The sequence below is a fragment of the Pleurodeles waltl genome, chromosome 6 (genome assembly GCF_031143425.1).
Source record: "Pleurodeles waltl isolate 20211129_DDA chromosome 6, aPleWal1.hap1.20221129, whole genome shotgun sequence".
NCBI lineage: Eukaryota > Metazoa > Chordata > Amphibia > Caudata > Salamandridae > Pleurodeles > Pleurodeles waltl.
Genome location: NC_090445.1, coordinates 237037117 through 237056119, shown reverse-complemented (window position 1 = coordinate 237056119; position 19003 = coordinate 237037117). Strand labels below are relative to the sequence as shown.

The 19003-nt window shown below is 41.8% G+C and overlaps 1 protein-coding gene across 1 annotated transcript in view; it reads right to left on the bottom strand.

Moving 5' to 3' along the window:
- ITGB3 (integrin subunit beta 3) overlaps window positions 1-19003 on the bottom strand; it is a 303301-nt gene that overhangs the window by 88219 nt on the left and 196079 nt on the right. The window contains exons 11-13 of the mRNA XM_069237983.1: window positions 15349-15571; window positions 13269-13369; window positions 9230-9349 (exon numbers count right to left, since the gene is read on the bottom strand). Of these exons, the coding sequence (XP_069094084.1) occupies window positions 9230-9349; window positions 13269-13369; window positions 15349-15571 (444 nt within the window). The remainder of the gene's footprint in view (window positions 1-9229; window positions 9350-13268; window positions 13370-15348; window positions 15572-19003) is intronic.

Genomic DNA, 19003 nt, shown 5'->3' with positions numbered 1-19003 from the left:
GCTACCAGTGGTTGAGCTCAGGTCTAAATTACTTTGTCTGAACCTAACAGGTTTACTTGTGGTAATTTATCATTCACTTCCTTACACTTGGCCAGTGCTCAGTACCTGCTCTGCGCAGCTGAAGTCTTTGCATATTTTCCACTGTGACCGTAGTTGCCCAGTTGGTACTGGGGTAGAAGTAATGGACATAGTGCGAGATCAAAGGCCATGTCGACTCTAGAGGGGTAGAGGATGGCACTGTGGCCAATAGCCATGCTGCATGCCCACAGCACAAAGCTGCAGGTGAAACCTATTGATCCCTAGTGGAGGGGATGCACGGCATAGCTGAAAGATACACTTTTTGCCTGATGGCCATGGCCTCAGAGTTTGCCCAGCACTTACTTTGAGGAGAGGTAATAGGCTGCCAGTGGCTAAGATTCAAGACCGTGTGGTCATTGGGTGCAATTTACAGTGAACACCAACAGTCTGCTTGACTACAAGCAGTATATGTGTCCGGAGAATCCTATCATTTTTAGTGATCCCGGTCTTGGTAGTGGGGTCTTCAACCAAAGATAATTACTCACGGTTCGGCCGGTATCAGACAGCCCAAGATACACATAAAATGAGTGAGAATTGGGTCAAGCAATCCCTTCATAGCCTCTGCCTTTGGTCCTGTGTAATGGGTATACCAAATGCCCTTTCCCCTGTGCTTAATTTGTAAAAGAATGAGTGACGGGCCCACAGTTTTGCTCAGAAGCCCATGGCTGGCACTATCGAAGGTTGGGGTGTAGAATACCAAGCTTGTGTAGTCTTGATTCCACCCCAGGCCTTTTTAATCCATCCCCATGGACCCCCTCCCTCCATCTCAATCTTTGGAGGTTCTTTCTTACCCCAGCTCCAGCCTTTACTGCTGTTTTTGCATCTTTCCCTTCCTCCTTCTTTCCCCCTTTTGTGTTTTCTCTCTCTTGCTATGGATCAACCCCTGATTATTGCCTGTGGCATTATCCTTCTATAAGTTACCACCCTTCTTCTGAAAAGTATGTTATTGTATCTCTGTCATTGTCTTGCCTTTTTGTGTGTGTGCCTCTACCCCTTCGTTTTTCCTCAAACAACTTTAGAGGGTCTCTTGGAATACCGTTCTGTGTATTTCTCTATTTTTATTCTGTCACCATGATTTTTGTTTACTCATGCATAGTATGGATATTCCAATTAGGTTTTAAATGGCTTCCTTGGGGTTACAAGTCTTGCTTAAAAAGAAACAAATGGTGAATATACCCATAGTTTGCAAGATATGTTAGTAATAACAATATGCTAACACTTGAAGTCTCAGACAGCTATCTTTGGGCATTTGAAATATGTATGTTGCTTAACTTCCTTACACTTCTTATTGCTTTCATTTGATGCAATAATGCATTCGTTCTAACTTTATCTGCCAATATTCTGTGGTGAACTCCTAGGGTAACTTGCTCTCAAATGTAGTTATCTTCTTCCCAACCTTAACAAGCTCAGCGGCTGCACTTCTATGCTGCTTTAGGCCAATCTAAGTTTCTTAAAGATCGCATCATTCTTTTTCAATGAGGGCTTCAGTCACAAGGTCACGGCTCTGGTCTCGGAAGAGGTACAAAATCTTTGGGTGCAGTGGTCCTTTGAGGCAGAGAAGCGTACCCAACGTTGACCCGTGCAAGATGTTCCAAAGTGCTTTCAAGTGGTGCCTCATTTGCAATGAGTTCCCTCTGAATGTGTCAGAATTGCTGGGCCATAGGCTATGATTGTGAGGTGATCAGCCTGGTAAAATAATGCATTAGGGCTATATGTGCCCCCTCACTCAACACAAACATGATAGTTTCTGAGCCACATGGAGAACCTGGTGGCTTGAGGAGTCAAAAAGTAAACATGTAAATATGACCTGCATTTGTAGTATTTGCAGAATTATTCATCTGCACTCCACAGTGCAAGCTACCACAGTATTGTCAAGGTAAGTAGACTTGGAGTTAGAAAAGTAAATCTATGCTTCCCTATTTATTGGTCTCAATATTGTGACTAAGCACCCTTCTGCATACATTTAAAGGACCCACATTTAATGCATACCAGGAAGTGTCATCAGGGGATATTTGGGATACCAGTAGAAATAAACTCAGATTGAGACCTCGTGGCCAAGAGCCCACCTGATGCCTAGACACCCTTTACAAGTTAAAAGTGTGTTTCTTGTTCTTTCTGTACTGAGAAATGTTATGTTTATTAGTTTATTTTTTGTTCAGCTACTTGGAGGGGCTCACAGGCACATAATATCACTCATACTGTTTTATGTCACTGAAATTCCTGTGTTACTTTTATCTTGTTCAAATGTGCCCATACTGATCTTGGAAACACAGTGCCACCTTAAGGATTTTTGGGGCCTTGGGCAAGACATATTTTAGAGCCCTCTCTCTTGTACCCGTTTTTGGCTGATTCAAGCACTCGTGATGACAAATTATATTAAGTAACATTTTAAACTTCAAGCTGCCTAGCCTAGTCCTAAATGAAAGCTTTAACAAACATTAATAAAGCCTTCTCTTTGTTACAATTAGATCGATTTTTTAAATCTTTCAACAGCCATCTTTGACATTAGCCTCAGTGCCTAAGTAGCCTGTTCCTCCCATTGTAGGAAAGACAAGGGCGAAGGTGACTTGGTTAATGTGTAGTGCAATAAAATGAAGACATATTCACATTGAAACTGTGCATTTAACTGCCCTCCTGTACACCTCTCTGGCCAGACACCGACATCCTTATCTGTTGATAAAGAGAAAGGAGAGCCGGAGGGAGAAAAGAGAACGGAGAAGGCAGGTAAAGTGAAAGACAAGGTGAGAAAGATGAAGTAGAGAGCGAAGGGATGTAAAGCTAAAAACGAGGAAGAGCAAGCAGTGAGGTTGGGAGAAATGTAAAGTAAAGAGAGAAAGGTGAGGTGGCCAGAAAGATGAGAGGTAGAAAGAGTTAAACAGAGAAAGAGAGATAAAGAGACAGATTAGATCTTAGCTTGAGGAAGAGGGGCAGACAGCGTTACCGGGATGGAAACATAGGCACAGGGGTGGGCAGAAAAGAAGAGAGGTAGAGAAAAAGAAGTGAGGTAGAGAATGAGATAAGGCTGATTCAGAGGTAGAGAAGGTGAGGTAGATAGAAAGTTATGATATACGTAGAAACAGAGAGGTGAGGAAGATGTGAGGTAGAGAAACCAGACAGAGGTAGAGAGAGCCGCAGAGGAAATCGAGAAGGATGTGCAGAAAAAGACGAAAGAGAAAATAATGGTGGATAGAGAATAAGCGGTTAAGGTAGAGAAAGAGAGGAAGCGAAAAAGTAGTAAGGTTGTGAGATATGTAACTTAGAGGAAAGAGGTAGAAAGAGAAAAACAGGAGACGGAGAGGTAAGCTAGCAAATAAATAGTGAGATAAATTGAGAGGTTGGGTAGTGGCAGAGGTACTGTAGCGAGAGCTGAGCTAGTGAGAGAGATATGATGTTGAGATGGGAATGGTGGTGAGAGGTGATATAGAAAGATGATGAGGTACAGAGAGCGGGATTGAATGAGGGACGAAAGAGGGGAAGAGTGGTGAAGTATAGAAACCTGAAGAGAGGCAGAGCTCTGACTCAGAGAGAAATGTGGTTGAGAGAGGCATTATAGATGGCTGAGAGATCCAGAGAGGGGAGGTGGATGTAGAGGAGAGAAGTGGAAAATAGGAGAGGGGGGGCAAGGATTTGGGGAGTTACAGGAGTTAAAGATTTAAATATTAGTGGCTGAGATTAATTCAGGTATACCATCCATCACTTTTTGACTGGTAATTTAGTGCTTCTAGATAGCGAGGTTTGTGAAGTGAGCAATTATTAACAGTAAGCAGGGTGCCCCCGAGTAGGCCAGACTTATACTTTTAACTGAGTTAATCCGGAATTCATTTTCAGATCTAGGAATCTTTTATATTTGACAGAAAAAACACAACTCTTCCGGGTGATAAAATGAGAAAAAAAAACTTTATTTAATCACTGTAGCTCCTTCCACAGCCATTGAATGACGCCGCACAGGTCTGGAATGTGGAATGCACACTCTGAGGGGGAGGGCCCAGTTTAGTGAGAGAGGGGGCGGGGTCACCAGAAGATTTACACGTTACAGATAAACCCACAGCCTAGGTGCAGCGTGAATGATTTCTGTAAACGCCTTTGCAATGTTCTACTTAATCATTAATTCGTCATCTTTTATCACAACAAAACATTGCTGAAGCCAGAGGATTTCGGAATTCTCTTTTTCTTTCCCACAGAGTTTCAACCACAAGGCCGCACATGTGGCGCGATGGAAGAAGCGAACTCTCGGGGGACTGAGCTATAAAACCACAAACACACCCTGTAAAGGCACATGCGGTTAGGGGTTCGGAAACCATGGACGATGACACGCAAGTGCCTTGAGCAGGGCCAGTGGAATTATGAGATTCCGAAACCTTGCCATATTCTGCATAATTATGGATTTACCAGGTTTGCCACATATTTCACCGTCGGTTGCATCAATTGCAGACTTTGCAATAGTTTCTAGGTCAGAAGTTAATGAAAAGGTCATCTTTTAGTTGCTGATTGCTGGTTATAGATGTTAAACTGGGGTGACATTTTTGCTCACACTGTGTTAATGTGTATTAAAGTGACAACATTGCAAATTAACAGTGCCATTGAATTTGCAGCAATATGCAGCAGAATTTGGCTTTTCTTACCGCATAATTCTGTCAACCCCGCAAGAAGATTCAGGCCTCCACTGATACATAGCTTTAGTAGCCCTTTTCACACGGACAAGGTGTGGGCAATAACGAATTAATGCAAAACAGTGTTACAGTATTACGAATTAGACAGTGCAATCATGCCCCTTGTTATTCTCAGATCATGTGCTTAAAGAAATGACAGGGGTTATTTTGGTCATTAATATTAGGGGATGTGAGGTAGGAATTTCCCAACAAGCAAGAGGCGTTCTCAATTGAAGTAAGCATTGGTAATGCCAAGAGGTCTGCCATTGACTGTCAGCCTTTCAACTTTGTCAATGATTGTTTCTGAGTGGTCATGTGTTTTCAGACCTTTATCGCTAGGGAAGTTCCTAGGTCGTTGTCAATCTTAAAACTGATTGGCTAAAAGCAAAATTAGTTTTTGCTCTCAATAAGCACACACTGTTAGTAGTCCTAGCACTGCAGGAACTACTCTGTGTGTGCTCCTTGTGAAAGGGTAGAATGCTGGTGCTCATGTTGAAGTTAGCCAATGGTAATCCCTTGATTTTGGTGTGAATCAGAACTCTGATGAAAACTTTCCTATTCTGCTTAGGGATGCTGTTTAATTTCTTACTGATTTTGCTGTTCATTTGAGACAAACTATTTTTGAATTAGCCTATTATTCTGGATTGCTTTATTGCTGGGAGCCTTGATCACAACGGCTTTATGCATCTGCACTTTACAATATCTGTACTGTACCTTATAAATGTTTATAATTAACCTTTTTAAGTTTTGTAATTTTGCCCTAAAATTTACATAAGGAATCTGTTTGTGTTACAATTTTTCATATGCTTATTTGCACCCTATGTTGGGACACATTGCCTCATGAAATTGAGGTTTCGCATCGTCCTCGATTTACCCAACCATGGGTGTGCTACTGAGGTGTCTTTTGGGTTTGAGCTTTTAGGGTACCCTGCACACAGCTTTCTATGATCTGGTGTCAAAGCAGAGGAACAAAGTGACCAGATATCATGTGTGAGGCCAATCAGTTTCAAATACTTTGCAAACAAAACATTTTGCTATGGGGCTTATCAATTTGCTTTTAATTTTTGTGAGGGCTCTCTCCTTATTTTGTAAGCAAGAGTACAAAATGAGACTGGGTTGCATTGATCGAGGTATATGCATGTGTCAGGGAAGGAAAGGGAGGAAATACTGCTGGTTACGTCATAAAGGCCATCCAATTTAAAGGCAGTAGACATTCCAGGGTGTCCCTTTTTTGATGATGACAGCTTGGGTTTTGAGACATTTTGGACCATCGTTCACTGGATGGCCTGTGTAAGTACATCTACAAAACACTACATAGATTTGATCCTACAGTACGTTTCACTCCGAAATTTATCAATTTGCTTTTGATCTTTGTGGGATTCTCGCCTCTTTTTGTAAGTGAGATGAGATTGGGTTGCATTGATCAATGTGTGTGTCAATAAGAAAGGGAGGGATGCTGTTGGTTAGGACTTAAAAAGACCATCAAATATAAAGACAACAGGAATTCCAGAGTGGCTCTTTTTTGATGATGCCCGCTTGAGACATATTGGACCATTATTCACTGAAAGGCCCATTTAAGTACATCTACAGAGCTCTAAGTAGATCAGATCCTACAGATGGTGTTTGAGGTGTTGGGGTTCATAGAAGGTCAAGAAATCAAGTCAAGAAGATAGCATATTGCATGGCAAACCAAACACGGAACTGTAAAAGGTACTAAACATCTAAATAAAGGTACCTCCATAGTGTCCAGCTGCTCAACAGCCAAAATATAATATGGGTAAATCAAACAGCTCTGAATATGTCAGAGGGAGCAGTGATCTGGCTGAGGCTTGGTACCAGCACCCGTGTCTCCCTGCACACATAGTGCTCCCTCCCTGCTTCAACATAGGCTCCGTGTGTCCCTCCGCATATCTGTTCTCTCCCACATTGCATCCATGTGTGTTTCTGCAAGCACAAACTGTCCACTCTGACCATGTACTGTGTAGGTCTTTGAACACATAAGGAATCTCTCCTTGCTTTACATGTGTCAGTGTCTCTCTCTCTCTGCATACAATGAGGGTATGTGCTCCATCATCATGTGTCACTGCACACAAAGGAGCTCCTCTGCCCATTCTGCTCATGATGTGTCTGTGGTCCTTACACACACTAGGGTCCAGTGTAACCATGTACCTGTTTTTGTCCTAGCACATGTAGGGATTCTACCCTCTCGCTAGGAGTGCCCCTATGTGTCCCTTTATGTATAGGAGTTCTGCCCCATCTTGCTCCGAGATGTGTGTTCCTGCAGGTTTGCCCTCTGCATGCACCTGTGTGTCTTGAATTCACATGGGCTCTGTCCATGAACAAAACGAGACTCTAATGTCTCATATGTGTGCCTATCTCTGTGCACATATAGGGTCCTTGGCCTGTCTGTTTCATCGTGTCTGCAGGTGTCTATGGGCACCTGGTGCCATATGTTGTGTGGGCTTGTCATTTTTCACTCATTTGAGTCTGGGCAAAGAGGGGTCATGTTTTCTTGTTTCATCACTGTTTGTGTTGTCTGTTACCCAGGGATTTACGTCATATGTATCAGTATGCCTATTAGTGTTCCTGCACATAAGTTGTAACTTTTGTTTTATTATGTGTGCCTTTGGAGGTAGTGCCACGTGCATAGTCTGTCTCTTCCTACATGCTTAGCATGTTTATCCACAGACACAGGAGATTGCATATCATGTCTTGCTAATGTGAAGGTGACAGGTGAGTCACACTGGAGAGCTGCATCAGTCTTACATCTTTTGCAGCAGGACCAGTATGTGAGCTCTTGCACCTATACCATCTCCCAGATGGCAGAAGTCGGTGCAGTGGAGGCTCTTAGTGGCACCGGAGCAGCGGTTTGGCTCAGTATGTGGCTCCCAAGGAACCTTGCTCCACTCCACTCCACTGGGGGCTTGCTGCCTGGAGGAGACCGATCAGCCAAATCATGGAGCAGGTGGTCTGAGGCTGCAAATATGTGTCAATAGAATAGAGCCATGGTTTCAGGGTTAGACACACGCTATCAATAACTGAATTGGAGTCCATCCTGAGTCCAGACGTGCCACAGATGACTTGAAAGATTCTGCAGGGTACGAGAAACATCCCCGCTGATGTTGTTGGGTGTTGCTGTGTGTCAGGTCAGTGTCACAAAGAGGCAGGCTGGCATGGACCACCAGTTTTACATTGGACCAGCATACTGCACCAGCTTATGACCACCAGATCTCACCAGTCACACCGGCCACCCAATTATGAAAAATATTCGCTCATGGACCACCCCATACACACCCCTAAAGATGCACCCTTGAAAAGGACCTTCTAAGGAGGCATGCTATTAAAAGATTACAGAGGCATGAGTCACAAAAGCCATTAAGCTGAGCCGAGTAATCTAGGAATGTATGAGACAGGCACTACCGGGACACAGGAACTAGAGGCCACAGTGACAAGGCCGTATGACAGAATGTAGACAATCAAATATATGACTGAAGACTTCAAGATCATGGAGAATGTAAACCAGCCACCTCTAAGGCACAGGAGCCACAGGCAAAATACGTCTGGAATCCAAAACCACAGAGGACACAAAATAAGAGACCAATGCAATGCAATACTGCAAATCATTAAGGCACGGAGGTATCAGATCTGGAGGCCATGGGTTTACGAGAGACTAAGGCCATAAAGACATGAGAGCCCAAGGCCATGGACAACTTACAGTCTGATACTATTAGACCTCCAGTGTGTGATTGAACTCGAGACCGTGGAAACTCAGGATCTGAGCCCAAAGAGATATTGAATTAAATTTTAGTTTGAAGCCTTTGAGATAGCACAGCCTTACACTATGGAGACAAAAAGACAAAAGAGACCCCAGAGCTTGAAATTATGAAGCCCAAAGAATTGTCAAGCTACAATTTCAAGATAACGTAAATGAATTGCTCATGTGCATCATTAAGCCCACTGATCACAAAACACAAGTGGACACATAGATATGAGACCCACAGGGTAGTAGAATAACCAGAGATACACGTTTATGATGCCAAAAGGTGAAAAATATATTATGCCTAGAGAATACAAAAAAAACATAAAATCAGATACTGAAGAAAGACTAGGTGCTGACACCTACATACTATGCAGGCATGCAAAGCACACACATGGACCTGAGAAGCAACAGAGATATAAAATCCACACAAGGAAGCCATAGGAATGCAGAAGTGGAGGACAATGAGGGTTTCTTCACAGAGCTATGGTGTGCAATATAAGGACAGCAGAGACATGAAAACCTCTCTCATAACATCCAATACACATGAGCCAGAAAAAAGGAGGCAGAAGCCAGTGCACCACAGGCCCATAAAACACTGAGGATAAGCAACTTGTGGAAAACTCAAATATACCAACCAACCAGTGGAATCAACGAAATGGAAATATGTTGAAGGGAGTCTTGCTAACAAAATTACATTTCATGTGGTCTTCTTAATATGAGGCAGTACATCAATATTTCCTACCTGCCTCGTTGATAACAGACAGGACTGACTTTCCACTGGAGTCCTCGTAGTATTGAAATCTCACCACACAGCCTTCTTCATCCTTATAAGTGCAGTTTACTGCATTTTCACCCTTATCACCTGTTAAAATTAAAAAATTAAATATTAGGGAAAACAAATAATTCATACAAGAGTAACTGTGCATTGCGAGAGCAGCTAGAGCAAAAACAGTGATGGATGGAAATGCTTGAATTAATTTAAATCACTGGTAATTATTCTAGGAGCATTCTATTCCATCGTTTTTGGCTCTTGCCATTACAGCAAGGGACCAACAAAATGCATATACATTGTTGCCTGCCCCAAATTGGACAGCGCTGCCTGAACTGCTAGGGAACATCTCCTCTGTGCTAGACCAGAAGAAACAATCAGACGGTTTCCACCTTGCATCGCCTCATCAGTGAGGTGCAACTTGTTGGACATCTAGTATTATCGGGCACAGGAAAGCAGCAGTAAAGTCATCAGGGGGCCTAAGGTGCTTTTACAAGTCAGTGTATTTGCGTGTGGGCTATAGTATTTGTTGCCCTGCTCACCCACCTTTACAACTAGTTGAGAACAGCCTGTGATACAAGCTGCACTGCTAAAAGTTTCTCTTAAAGGAATGCATTTTTTTGTCCAATCATCAGTGTGAAGCCAAGAATGCTTGTATTCCCACCACCCAGCCTTGCATCTCTAGACTTTCTCCACCAAGATTCTGTTTTTTCAGCTTGTCAATCAGGAAGCAAGACTGACCTCTCCAGTGTGTCACCTTTTATCACACGAACACAACCTGCCCAAACATTACAACTCCTCGGCAAAGGAAGTGAAAACCTCACATTAGGATGACTAAAATGATTTTACTGGGAAAGGGCTAGGAGACCTCTCTCCTAGGGATATAAACAGAACGGATTTTGTCCCTGCACTAAAGATACAGCAACCACTCTCTTCAATGGATGGGGGTGTACCTCAGGTTCACCCATGTATAGGTGAGTTTGCCCTTTAAAAGACAGCAAAAAGAAAGAAAGTGGCGCGCCTCCAGGGGGCTTTCAATTCTTGAACTGACAGGGGGAAATTTGTTAGCCAGAAAGGCAAATAAAGGGGTAGAATGACACAGCTGTTCACACAGCCCAAGCACTTTCATCTCCACGATATTACAGTTAACCGAATACAGGTTTCTGTTTGGCTTTATAAGCTTCAGGGCTATTGCTTCTACTGAAGGACAAGCGACTTGCCCCAGGCCGTCAAAGGAGGAAGAGACATTTCCATAATGTGTGGAACAAACCAGCCAATCATCAAAAACTATCACTGATGCTCTCATGAGAGCCATTTTGTCGTATCAGTTTCTCAGTGTTTAACAGAACAAATTTAATGAAAGTTGATTGTTACAACCAGACCTTCAACTAACTCCTGCTCCTACTCTGGTGAATCAAATCTAAGCTGAATTGGAGACAGATGCAGATGAACTTTCTTACCTTACCACACCTAAAAACCTCACACCGATGAAGACTCTGACTCACCAAACTCTGATAATGAACATGAGCCTGTGCATCCTGCCACAACATTCCATCCTAACACAACAAAGGATGTCAAACTTTAGATCTTCTACCTCAGGGTTTATTTCAAAGTTGACTCCTGCTGCAGTTAGTTCAACATAGCCAGCTAACACCGCACACTTGTATGTTCTCCTCAATACATTTCAGCGTGTCAAACCTGCTGAAAAGCTGAAAAATATATTTTTACAGGATAACTACCAGGGTATTAGGTTTGGGCCAGGGTACATCTTTGAAATCATTAAGGCTGGAGCTCAAGCATAAAGCCGTGAAGAACTAACGGAACTGCGATCTGTTTTACTATGTGCAGTGATACATCTAAACCCGTTTGCTGAGGTTTATCTAAAAGTTCTCCAAGAAGTCATTACTATGGATTATCTGGGTATAAGCCAGTGAATCAAGCAGGTGAAAAACATATTACAACCTATAGGATGCAGTGAGCTGCGAGCTAATCCCAACATGTATTGTAGTGATCACGGCAAACTAGTGGCAGAAGAAAATCTACAGGTTTGTCAGCAGACTCAGGAAAGGTTTCATGTTGGGAACTTACATTAAGTTAAAAACTATGATAGGGTTAGAACCCACCCTGATATAATTGTTTCAAAAGCTTCACACTCTACATATTTAAAATATGGACTGGGAACCCTGCCTTTACTATCTTTTACTCTAAAATGGTCCTGCAGAAACATTGGCAGTACTGCATGTAATTGTAAACCGGTCTCAGCCTACGTTACTCCGGCATCACATCTTACCAGGGGTGTTTCTAAAGATTGAGGTGCCACAAGTAACATAAATGTCTATTATCATGATGGACTCCCCATTTAGACAAATATAACTTTTAGAATGTATTCCCACTGGCACTAGGGCCATGGTTGTCCATCATTTTTTAATATAACATATTTTATATTTTCATTATTTATTAACAAATTGTATTGCTTTCAGGTGTAACAAACTTGACATGACTACCAGGACATGTAGATGTTTGTGTAAAAAGCACCAACATCCACATGTGTGTCTCCATTATCAGGGACAAACTCGTCATTGGGAGTCATTCATTGGACCCGACAAGTTCTGATCCAGTGGAGTCGGATTTTATTGGATCCAGTAAATATCATCCTAAACACCAGGCCACTCATAAGGGCCTCTGAGCTGAGACAACATACAGACGGCAGAAAGAACTTAGTAGATGAAATAACAACCTTTGAATAAGACAGTTAACTTATGTGACAGGAAGCAGAGGTTGAATCTTTTAGTTGTTATGTCTGTGAATACTGTTTATACTACTGATAACATGTGTGCATGAAATTTAGATAAATAATTGAAAATAATACCAAGTTCACAGGCATGTGTGATAGGAGAAACATCTGATGGAAGGAACAGAAGTCAAAATAACAACAAGGTTATGTTCGGACGTAGTATGAAAAATATGACATGGGAGAAATACAATTGAAAATTGCTGAAAATATGAAGAAGATGGAGGAAATAAATATATCTCCATTTCATAGGGATAAAAAAATAGGATTAAATAGGTGATCAGCCATCCAGTCATTAATGACAGTTAATCAGGAAGAGCCATGTGTGGAACACATTATGAAATAAAGACATTAAAAATAATTGTGGGGTTCATCAACATAACAAGTCTATGAAACTCAGCTGAAGAGCTCCAATTTAACAAAGGAATAGTATGCAGAGTAGAAATCAATGAGGCAACTATAGAGGCTTATGAAACCCTGGAAGATGAAGACGTTCAGGCAGTGCTTTATTTGTAAATAAAAATGTGCCGGTACCCAAAGCCCTTCTCTTAAACATGCAGCTGCTGCAATTAGATGTGCGAACACGGAATACTGAGGAATTGTAATCCTGAATCCATCTCGGGCATCTTCAATCCCTATACAGCCACTCCCTGCCCCTCCAGCTCACTCTTGCAGCTTTCTGCTTTCTCCCTTTGTGACGCTTTCTCGGTTTTCTCTTCCTCCATCTTTCCCATGTGTCTTTAGCTCGCAGTAAATGCTTGAGGCAGTAAAATAAGTGCCGGCCCTCAAAAATAAGTGCCGGTGCCCCACACCGGAAACAACAAGCACAAATTAAGCACTGAGTTCACTAAGAGAGAGTCAGTTCCAGGAAACAGAAGAAGTTCAATATGACAAGTAGACAGGATAGTGAAGGACATTGCTATATTACCCAAGGAAAGAAGAGAAGAAAGAAGACTCAGGTGATCTCATAGGGTTTGGACAACTACTATCACTGGGACAGTCAATTTTGTATTTCAGTCTGAACAGTCTGTTTGCAACAGAGACAATATTCTCCATTGAATCCCATAGTTTGTTTTGGTCAGAGAAAGATTAACATGCCATTGTTCAGGACTGAACTGGGCAAACAGCGCATACAACCATACAATGCACCTGAGAGCCAGATACACCACAAACAAAATGTAGAGCATTTTGTTACCCAGGAATGATAAGGGCGATACTCACCGAGCTCTTGTACAGATTCAATCTCGTCGCGGCAAATCCTCTTGCAGGAGCCATCATCGAACCAAGGACCTCTCTCGAATTTCTTACACTCCACACACTCTCTGTTGGCAACAAGAGGAAGAGTTTCAGTGAGCTGATCTAGGCACCCAACAGGTCTCTCTGGATCAAGAGGATTGAGCTGCAGAGTCAGAATCTGGCCCCATATCTTCAGATCTTACTTTATAGAAAGCACCACTTTGCATGCTGGGACATGAATGCTCATCCAAATACCTGAAAAAGTCAGTCAACAAGCACTAGTGTACAAAGTGTGGTTGATCAAAGCATTAGACTGGATAAAGTTCTCGTGATGACACTGGACCAGTTTGAAGCTCTGAAATTATAGCTCTTTCCCATCACTTATTCTCATGCAAAATGGGTACAGTCCACTTTCTTCCTTTTCCCAGAAGCAAATAAAACATTGCAGACATTGTATGCTCTCTAAAGTATAACACAGTCATATTATTTTAAGACAATATCCAAGGCGACATTTTAAATATTTTTTCCTACTTAGCAATTATCCACTCATTCCTAATAACTGCAATGTACCTATTTATTTGCTGGATTTGTTTCTTATTTGTTCATAGTGTAGCTTCCTAGTTATGTTTCATAAATGTTATTTTGGTTGGAAAAATTGTGGATAAACAAATGGAATCATCAACAGCAGTTCATCCGGTATGTGTCATGTACGCTCTGAATGGCTCATGAACACGCCAACGCACCTTTTCTCTACCTGAAAATATTTTATATTAGGTATTTGATATTGGCTGGACCTAGGGTGGGTGTAGTGAGTGACTGTACCCACCTACAGTAAGATGGTTGGGGTGTTCATGCAACCCTCTTCCCCGCTTTGAAGGAGTCACACGGGGGCGTGCAGGGTGCCACCTTTTGGTGCCACTTATTGTGTGTGACACCACTTTGTGGGGCAGTCAGTGCACCTCTTGAAGATCTCTTTAGCTCTAATCCCGCGCACGTAATACAGCATGGATGCTGAGGCAAAGTGTTTCCTCATTAGCCAGGGGCCACACCTCCAGAATGCCCCCTTAGAATCACGCCAGTGTTATATGTGTACTAGTGCGATCTGTATTACAGACGTGGCAACACAAACATCTGCAACCCCTTCTGAAATAAAAAAAGTTACCCAGGGGTGAAAAAAGTGAGCACTCAAACACTTTGTGTAATACAGCCCCAGGATGTGACTGGAGTGGGAAAGTAAACATGCAGTTGGCACAGTACACTGTACAGTTACATTTTGCATCATAAAAACCTGCACTATATTTCGTATTTGGAGACCGAGTGAGATAATGTGGGATAGACAAATTAACAGGGCGTTTTTGGTCAAGTGTAAAAGGCTGGATTACAATGCGGATGTCCTGGTCCAAGACTTTCATGTTAAGGAGTTAACCGCATCTTCACAAAATGGGTTACGGTGGGCGAAGGCAAGGCGTACAGGCTAATTGTCAGAGAGATTTCAAATTAAGGATGCTGACAACCCCAGCAGTGATGCAACAGAATTCTGCAACTATAATCTAGTACAAATAGGAGTGCCAAATTGTGATTTGTTTGAGTGAAATTCCGTGAAAAGTATTTTAAATCATGCAAGATTTCCCCAAATTAACTTACCGGTGTCTCATGTGAAAAATGAACGTGGGGGGGTACCTCACATTAAAAAAAAATCCCACGAAATGTTGACAAGGGGGGTGGCTTGAGCAGACAATGTGTCCAGTCAGACATTTTCTGCTGAATCCTGATCCCCTAGGTACAAAATTGTGCAACAATAAAACAAAAAAAAACAAAAATAACCTAAATTGTAATTCCTAATAGGGAGACTAAAACGGAGGCATGGACATTATAGTCTATACATTTCTGATTTCTCTCTTTCTCTCTTATGAGCTACATAATTACAAAAAAAGGTTTCCATATTCATGACAATTCCGGAGTTTACCATGAATTGCTCCAAAAGTGTCAAATATTTGTTTACATGGTTTTCAGGCTAGAGTAAGTCATGTGCAAGACTAACAGGGACCATTGAATTCTCACTTACTTTTTGAAGGTGCAGGCATCAGGACAGGTGGGACACTTCTCACAGGTAACTCCATAGGAGCCAGGCTGGGTACAGTCGCATTTTCCGCATACGCACTGACCACGCCCACTGCAGAGCAGGCCCCTGCTGGCCATGCAGGTGTCCGTGCGCGAGGTACAATTGCAATAGTCTCCCGTCCAATCCGACTCACAGTTACAGTCCCCACAGGTGCACTGACCATGGCCTGTTACAAATAGATTTACATGGTTACGCGCAAACATGAAATGCTTCAGACTTACGATGCACAGTAGAGCAGCACCATTACAAAGTATCACGTCTAGAACAGGTTTCTGCTTTCTAGTGCAGGAAACCAAAGTTTGGATGTCCTATCAGAAGGCATACATTCATAATGTTAATATAGTCTGCAGATGCATCAAGGAAGTCATCGTTTACAGATTAGTCAAAATAGGGTAGGGTATGTGCCTCATTACGTAAATACCATTACCACCGTGTGAACTATTTACTACTTGTGGAATATACCTCCTATTCCAGGTTTTCAACTTGAAAACGAGGGGTAAAATGCAGATCCGGTTTAAACACACCAAATTCCCTAAATTTTACCTTCTTTCTAGGCCTTTTCTCTGATACATTTTGGCACGTTTGACCTGCTAGAATTCACCAGAAGCAAACTGCTACGGTGTAATGATTACCTTGTAATTTCAATCCCTGAGCAAACGTGTTTACACGGGGATCAGAATTTAGCCCTTAGCTCATAATAACATCCTTAAACTATGCAAGCAGCTATTTCACACAAATGTGTGTTGTCAAGCAAAACAGCTGAGCTCAGAAATAATGTGTATATTACATACCAGGACTTGGCAAATTCGTCAAGTAAGAAGTCACACCAAAGATTACTTCTGAAAGTGAGCAGGTGCATGACAAGCTCTCGTTAGGCATTAGGTAAAAAGATTACTTCTGTAAGTGCGTAGGTGTATTACATGCTGTCCTTTAGGCATCAGGTGGAAGATTACCTCTGAAGTGTGTAAGTGCATAACATGTTCTCATTTAGGCCCCGCATAACAAACAATGCCAGAGATTACTTCTGAAAGTGTGTAAGTGTATCACATGCCCTCCTTTAGGCATTAGGTAAAAGGATTATTTCTGTAAGTGTGTACGTGTATGACATGCTCTTCCTTAGGCATCAGGTAAAAATATTTTCTGTAAGTGTGTAAGTCTATAACATGTTCTTATTTAGGCACCGCCTAACAAACAATGCCAAAGATTACTTCTGAAAATGTGTAACTATATCAAATGCTGTCCTTTAGGCATCAGGTAATGAGCCACGACAAAGATTACTTTTTAGTGTGTGAGTGTATCAAATGCTCGGCTTTGGGCATCAGTGGCCAGATGTATGAAGGATTTTTGCCTTTGCAAATGGTCAGAATCCCAAAATTAGGCCATTTGCGAATTCAATAATTCTTTTTTTATATGTACAAAAGCATTCACATTGCAATTTTAGAGAACCGATTAATACGGAATCAGTACTTTTACAACTCCAAATAGCAAGACACATTTTGTAATTTCTTATTATCGATTCAATGTTACAATGTATAAAGCATTTGCAAATTGTGACTAGTCAGAGAATGCTTGTTTTGCATGTGCAATTTGAATTCACCACCAAGTCAAAACAGGTGGTGTCCAGGTGCAGCCTATATGCACAGCCGCGGAAAATATCAGTGTTTTTTCACATGGCTGCACTATATGTGATAGTGAGGAGAACAAGGATACTGGCTGGTTTGCAGAGGACAAGGAGGAGACAAGAGCTCATATAGAGGCAGAAATATATGACAAATACAGGCTAAGTAGTACAGTTATTTTAGATCTCATAGCTGAAACTGTGACAGCTAAACTTTCACTCTCTACTCTCAGGGGCAATTCTGTCTTCACCCATGTTCAAGTATTATGCCTACTACACCTCCTAGCCCCTGGGAGTTACCAGGGTGTAATTGCTGCAGTAGGTGAGATCTCTCAAAGTGTACTATCCAAGTTTTCCAGAGGTCTTCTGAATGCAAAGCTAATGAACAACTGCACAAGAATTACAATTTACAAAGTTAAAAGTTTATAGAATAGCTCAATGTCCACATTATTGGATGTATAGATGGTACCCATGTTCCTTTATGTCCACCCTCTCACAATGAGTATATTTTGAAAAATAGGAAGGATACACATTTACTAAACATCCAAGTTGTTTCTAATGTATCCAATATAATAACAGATATAGTTGCGAGTTTCGTAGACAGTACACATGACTCTTTTATGTTTAGACATAGTGGTATTTCTTTTGGATATCTGGAACCTGAAATGAGCGCTTGCCAAAAAGCTCATCATTGTCTAAAACACATTCTTCAGTGAACATCTCCAGCTCCCTCTCACTGAATTTTAGCTTTTTTCACATTCTCCAGTATCCTTTTCAGGTTCCTCTCGGGACATGATGGCACATTTGTGATCCACAAAGCCTTACAACTGAAAGCACTACCCACAGAACACGATGACTACCTTCTTCTCTGGAACAAACTTCTCTAGAAAGCAAGTGAGAGCACTTCCTCGCTGTGATGTCTTCAAGTAGTTTCTGAATTTGACAATTTGCAGTTCCTAAATACCAGTTTACCATTTATTGTCTCGCAAATAGGAAATACCAAATTTGTGAAGGCGAATCACACAGACTCCCTAACTGAGGAAGGGACACAATGATACATTAAGGATAGTGATTTCCAAATTGCAATTCAGTAAACATTTTATTTTGGAAATCACTATTCAAAATCTTTGTACCACTGGCCCCATGTGACACACTTTGCCAACTATTACTTCTGAAATTGTTTAAGTGATTCAAATACTTTCCCTTTCTTGAAAGAAAGTGACCCCAACTGGTTTGGCCTCTTACAAGTTCTAAATCCTTTTAATTAATTTGGTGGCCCTTCTTTCAGAGCTTAATGCCATATGCATGCAATAGACGTAAATTCACAAAGGCACTGATGCATAACAAAACTATTACTACAAATGCCACAGTGCAATTGGCAATGTATAATTGTTATTTTGAAATGCAAGGGACAGAGTTCAGGTCCCCGAGAGTCGCATGTGGACATAAACCTAGAACTTACCAGGGAACTTTATTACGCTGAGGCCTTATGCTCGTCGTCCCAGTCTTACTGAATGAAGTGTTTCCGCTCAGTGCTTTAAATGAGCAGGTACTGTCCGGTACTGAGTACCTGCACTTCTTCAGTTTTAAGGGGAGAGTACCTGCAATTCTCAGCACTACTGCAATACATTACAATAGATGAGCACCGGCACTTCTCAGGAGCATACAGGTACTCTAAATAGAGAGCACCTGCACTTCTATATTTCCATTCAAACCACTGGTTCTGCTCCCAGACTGATCATATCCAAAGCTTTCTTTTTCTTTCTACTACACATGTGAACGACCACAGTCCTTCTTCTCTTTCCATAATACTTTATGACCTGCTTCCTACCAACATGACGGCCTGCTCTTAAACAAGCTACACTATATTGGAGGTTTCCTAACCTGATACGGGGAGGAGGAGTGGTATGGACTGGGACGAGGAGCATTAGGTATCAGGATAATGAAGATTACTGGTAAGTAATACATTCATTACCCCTT